This window comes from Phoenix dactylifera, chromosome 16 (assembly GCF_009389715.1).
Source record: "Phoenix dactylifera cultivar Barhee BC4 chromosome 16, palm_55x_up_171113_PBpolish2nd_filt_p, whole genome shotgun sequence".
Lineage (NCBI taxonomy): Eukaryota > Viridiplantae > Streptophyta > Magnoliopsida > Arecales > Arecaceae > Phoenix > Phoenix dactylifera.
This window is the reverse complement of record NC_052407.1, coordinates 7,470,362-7,476,416: the sequence shown is the minus strand read 5'-3', so window position 1 is coordinate 7,476,416 and position 6,055 is coordinate 7,470,362. Positions and strand designations below refer to the sequence as shown.

The window sequence follows — 6,055 nt, the reverse complement described above, 5'->3', positions numbered from 1 at the left end:
GATTATGGGAGGTTTTTTTTTTCTTTCCGCAGGTTTAAGGCTAAAAGGTGTTTGGTTGATAGAGCCATGCTCAAATAGGCAATCTAATCTACAAATCTTGTAGAATTGTGAATCCAACATTGTATCAAAATTCAAATAGACTCTATGTGTGACTCCAAGCCATTGGCTATAGTAACTACAAAGAAACTAGCCTACTCAAGGAAAGGAGGCGCAGCAAAAGAATTATAATGCTCAAAGAATTCTTGTGACAATTATCTGTAGCAAAAGTAGAAAAAGATATTTCCGAAATGGCCAAATTCATATATTGGCATTGTAACCTCACCAACCATCCACACCCTGTGAATATGCACCCATGCATAACTATATTGCCTCCAATGAACACCTATATGTACCCTTAAATTCAGTAAGACAACAATTAAATGCTCTCTTTTGATACTTCAAGGGTACCAAACCAATATGGCTTGGAGAAGACACCAATTGATCTATCAATTTTGTTTCCCTTTGACTCTTCAGGGCCAGCAAATGAAAATGATGCTGCTTCCTTGGTTTGGTATATTCCGTCATAGGAGCTGTAAATTTTATCAAAATTCCATGGACAATGGGTAGGTAGCATTATATCTGGTGACCTGGACAACTTTAAAGCGATCAGGTCTCAGAGCCACGTCGGCGTCCACGTGGTCCTCTGTTTCTTGTACGTATCCCCAGAAGGATGGTTATTTATTGGAGAACCGGCACGCCAAACCCCTTCGTTTCCGCCCCGTCCTCCACCTTCTCTCTGCCTAATAGAAACCTGGACTCGATCTTAATCCAAATCCCGTCCCTGTCTTCCCCACCTCCCAGTTTCCTCGTTGCCGATCGAAAAATCGGCCGCCCCTTGCCGGACTCCGTCCGAGCTCTTCCGCTTCATGACCGCCGATGATGGCCTCCGCCTGCGTGAACAACTCCGGAATGTCGCCGGAGCCCTTCCTCGACTGCTCCCCTGCATGCCCCTCCTACGGCTGGCTCAGCCCTAGGGTCTCCTTCAGCCGCGACCTCGCCGACGATGCCACCCCGGCGATCGCCTCCGAGAAGCCGGAAGCGGAGACGCCGGATCTGGAGGCCGCCAGCAAGGATCTCGCCGACTTCGAGTTCCGCCTCGACGATCCTGTGGCCATGCTCCCTGCCGACGAGCTCTTCTCCAACGGGAAGCTGGTCCCTCTGCAGCTGGCCACGGCTCCGCTTCCGGCGGCGGCGGTCCCGGACGGGATCCGCTCGCTGGAGGCGGCAGCGGCGCCGCGGAGAGCGGTGGACGTACTCGGATCGGATGCCTTCGTCGCCGAGTCCCCCAAGGCGCCGCGGTGCTCCAGCCGTTGGAGGGAGCTGCTCGGCCTCAAGAGGCAGCAGAGCCCCAAGCCGGAGTCCCAGAAGGCCGTTTGTGCCACCGCCTCTTCCAAGAACCCCAACGCTAAATCTCTCCGGCATTTCCTCCACCGAAACATGAATCCCAAATGCTCTTCCACCGACTCCTCTCTGAGCCTTCCTCTCCTCCGCGACTCCTCCGACACCGAGTCTGTCTCCATTTCCTCCCGACTCTCTCTCTCCTCTTCTTCATCCTCCTCCGGCCTCGACCACGAGGACCTTCCCCGCCTCTCCCTCGACGCCGACAAGCCCTCCCAGATCCCTCTCTCCCTCGGCCGGAACCCGCCCCGGGTGCGGGTCTCCAGGCCGAGATCCGCCGTTCCGGAGGGCTACCGGCCGGCGAGGATCGGCCGGAGCCCTGTCCGCCGGCCGCCGGAGCCTGCGGCCAGTGGGGCGTCGGTGGATAGCCCGCGGATGAACGCATCCGGGAAGGTGGTCTTCCAGGGATTAGAGCGGAGCTCGAGCAGCCCAAGTAGCTTCAATGGCGGCCCGAGGATCAAGTACCGGGGCATGGAGAGGTCCTACTCGGCCAACGTGAGGGTAACTCCAGTGCTCAACGTCCCCGTTTGCTCCCTTCGTGGCTCGGCCAAGTTCGGCTTCGGCCAGCTCTTCTCTCCACAGAAGAAGGAGAGGGAGGGATCGCGGCAGGGAAGGTAACCCCTAAAAATTGGTGAAAAAATTGACAAGAAAAAACTTGATCAACTGTTCTTACATTCTATTAGCTTGCTTCTTCTTCTTCTTCTTTTCCAAAAATTTCTGGTGCGCGTTTGTGTTTGCCTACAGACGTACGTGCATATTGTAGTGTTTTTTTTGTCTTTTTTTTTCTTATGAATTCCGCTTCGGGTTTTGATCGATGTGAATTGAAAAAACTCGGTGGTTTGTGACTAAGGTGCGGCTAAGATGCGCCCTGAGGCGGTGCACGATAGCCTCTGGGTCCCACGTTTTTTGTTCTCCCGTTGTCTGCTGTTGGGTAGAGTCCTCCGTAGATGCGTACGATAGCGTCGGCCGCGAATGCCCTCTTCCACGGTACAACTGTTCCCATGTGATGGACCGCATGGTCCCGGCCGGTGTTCCCTCCGCTAAAATGCGCCGGTGCGTCTTCTCTTTTTTTTTTTATAATTTTATTAGTTTTGTCGTGTTTTTGTTTGCACGCGAGTCTGAGACGGGGCTAATAAATTATTACTTACAACGGTTTTGGTGCTCCTGGATTGATGTGGAGGTGTTAATAAATCATTGATTCTCAGGTCACATCAAAGATCGAACCAAAGCTGGTGGTGGTGGGAGTAACGAAATTGAGGAAGAGGACGTGAAATCTGATGGTTGCGATTCGCTTTTATGATCTTTTCTAATCTTAGCTTCTGCCAGGTGGCAGGCTTTACTTAAAGCCTGAAGCTACCTACTTTACCCAGCATGATTCCTTTTTACTATTTTTTTAACTTTTGTTTTGGCGTCTTCTGAGTTCTTGGCCGGTGAGAATTCGGATGCCTGGTTTTCGATAGTGATGCTCAGAGAGAGAAATAGAGTTGATGATAGCCAAGAACGCTAGACCTTTGTCCTCACACACACACACACACAAATCACGATCGGCCTTATTCAAGAGCTTGCGATAATCTAATGCTCGTTGATTTCGTTAATTGGGAGGAAATCAAGTTTCTGGGGGAGCCGGAATGTACTGTGACAGTACCTGTACATCATTCTGGGCTGTTGGTGTGGCAATGACATCCAGGACCAGGAACTGACTTCTAGGGGAATGTATTTGATGGCATGCTTTAAAGTGTTTACAAGCCTTCGCCAGTCTCGTGAGAGGATCGGTCCCCATCGCATGCCAACTCCCTGTAGAGTAAATCTGCTTGTAGGGGAAAATAAATGTGGTGAATCAAAAAAAATAAAAAAAATATTTCATATTTGATTAGAGAAAGTTTTTTTATTGAAATATGTTTTTTATATTTCATGGAAACAAAAGTCGATATGGAAATATGAAAAAATCACTTTAGGAATTATAGTAAATTTTATTTCTAAAAATATCTTTAAGCCATATTGATTTTTTTATTAAATATTTTATAGTTAGTTTAAACTGATAAAAATTCTGATAATATAAAAATTTATTAATAAGTATTTAAAAATTTTATAATATAAAGTAGTTGTTTAGCTATTAGTTAAAAAATTAAACCTAATAAATATTTTTAATAGCTATTTTTAAATATTTAAATATATATTATGAATTATAGTAATTTTAATAGTGAGACAAGTATTAAAGTAAAAAATAGCTATTAAAATATATTTTGATCTTCTGCTGTTTATCTGACTTTAAAAATTATGTATGTGATGTTTTTCTCTGGTGGTGGTTTCTTTCCTAATGGCATAATAGATTTTTTATATAACTTTTTGAGAAAAGTGGATGTGTAATTAAATATATATTATTCTTGAAATATATTTTTATGCTACTTTTTGATTATCAAACAAATACATAAAAAATATTTTTCAGATATCATACATGCATCAATTTTTTTAACATATTTTAATAGGATAGAACTTTTTCCATCAACTAAATAAATTTTATACACATACACTATAGCTCTTTTGTCTTTTCTATGGGCCCATTTCACCACCTCCTCGATATCTAAGTACGAACAAATTTTTTGAAGGGAGTTATGTACCCCCATCCCATAATTGGAAAGTAAAGTCGGTGTCTTTTTAAAGCCAAAAAAATTATCTTACGTATAAATAAAAATTGAGAAATTAGGAGCCGAGAAAAAAAATAAAAAGTTGAATAGTAGCCTGTAATTATTCAGCTAACGCTGTTCGCTGTTCTGTTTGGCCGTATGCGGAGGCGATAAGATTGTTTGCAGGCATTTTTGGGACATGGGAAAGTTGGAAAAGTTGATGGAACGGAAGATGATGTTCCGCTCACCGCCTCCTTTTTAAAATTTGATTCGACGAGCCCTTCTTATCTTCCCAATAGCGCATTGGGGTTTCGCCCAGAGCAATAGCATCATGTGGAGGAAGAGGGGATGCTTTTAATGTGGGTTCAGGGCATTGGGGTGAGCGGACCTTGGTTCCAGTCGAGGATCTTTGACCAAAGTCACTCTCGCTGTCTTTCTTTCTGCTCGGAAAAAATGCATCCACATTTCTGGATCCTTAAAAGCGCCAATACCAGAGTTGGTAAGATCGCTTGTCGCCTCTTCCTCATAATACAATTACAGCTTCACACTTTTGTCTTTTATTAAGTTTGCTTGTTGATTCTATATGCTGTTAACTACTTGACCGCACCCATCTCTAGATAATTACCATTGGAAGATAGATTAATACTTAAAGGCTTCAACAGCTGGTTGTTTAAGGTGTCGCGTTCACAAAGCATCTATGTCTGAAAGCTAAATGAGCATATAGTTAAGATACAGTGAGCAAGATGATGATTTGAAAAAAAATAAATTAAAATGTCAGCATAAAGAACAAGTTTTTTTTTTAAGTATAGTTTCCTTTAGAAAGACTTGGTTTTCATAGTTCCGTCAAAATGCCATTTCTTCAATAGAAGAATCTGATCCAAGAAGCCTAAACAAATCAAGCATGGGCACGAGTATGCCCTTCGAGAAGTCTTTAAAGGCATCTGCAGAAATTTGGGGGCAAAATTTTGGCATATAAAGTGCTGAGACAGAGGTATTATTTGCCAATGTTGTAGAAAGACGTTGCTCAGTTCGTAAGAAATTGCGAGTAGCGCCAGAGACATGCAATATCCAGCACCAATCGGCCGTAGAGTTAACTTCGATTAGCGTCTTTTGGCCATTTGTCTAGTGGGGAATGAACATTCTTGGCCTTTTCCTGCATGCCTCAGGGCAGTGGAAATTCTTCATCATTGCCGTTGATTGCTTCACAAATTGGGTCGAAGCAGAACCTCTAGCTCAAATCACCGAGGAGAATGCTCGGAGTTTTGTTTGAAAGTCCATAATTTATTGGTTCGGAATTCTCTAAATTCTTATCACCGACAACGACTGACAGTTCGACAATACCTGGTTGAAAGAATTTTGCTCCAAACTCGATATTGACCACTAGTTCATCTTGATGGGTCATCTTCAAGCCAATAAAGAAGCGGAGGTAAATTAACTGCTTTATTTTGCTGGATCTAAAGACCAAGCTTGATCGAGCCAAAGGCCTTTGGGTAGATGAGATGCTCGGGGGTTCTTTGGGCCTATCATATTACTCACCAAATTCTGATTGGAAAAACCCCTTTCAACTTCTCTTTCGGCATTGAAAATGTTATTCTTGTGGAGATCAGCCTCCCATCTTATCGAGTAGAGTTGTACGACGGGTAGGCAAATTTTGAGGATCTCTGTGTCGTCTTGGACTTACTGGAAGAAGCAAGAATATGAGCTCGAGTACATATGGCTACTTATCAACAACATGTAGCTCGGTACTACAACTCCTGAGTTAAGACAAAACTCTTTCGTTAGGGGATCTCATCCTTAGAAAAGCTGAGATGACTCAACAGGTGATCACAGAAAACTTGCAGCTAAGTAGGAAGGAACATACAGGATCAAGGAAGTCATCAACAACTTGGCACTTACCGATTCAAGCAACTTGATGGAACTTTAGTACCTCAGGCATGAAACTCTGATAACCTCTGAGCATGTCATCAGTAAGAGTTATAATTTTGAACTCTGTA

At 43.9% G+C, this 6,055-nt stretch overlaps 1 protein-coding gene across 2 annotated transcripts; it reads left to right on the top strand.

The window, feature by feature from the left end:
* Positions 1-424: 424 nt before the first annotated feature.
* LOC103696684 lies at positions 425-3,289 on the top strand. 2 transcript variants are annotated; one of them, XR_005506474.1, is made up of 3 exons: positions 425-2,051; positions 2,288-2,490; positions 2,643-3,288. XR_005506474.1 is itself a non-coding variant. In XM_039114375.1 (2 exons), the coding sequence occupies exons 1-2, from the start codon at positions 916-918 to the stop codon at positions 2,295-2,297; spliced, it is 1,146 nt and encodes a 381-aa protein (XP_038970303.1). In that variant the 5' UTR covers positions 425-915; the 3' UTR covers positions 2,298-3,289. The 2 variants fall into 2 exon arrangements, 1 of the variants encoding a protein (XP_038970303.1); XM_039114375.1 differs by having other exon boundaries at positions 2,288-3,289.
* The last annotated feature ends 2,766 nt before the right edge of the window (positions 3,290-6,055 follow it).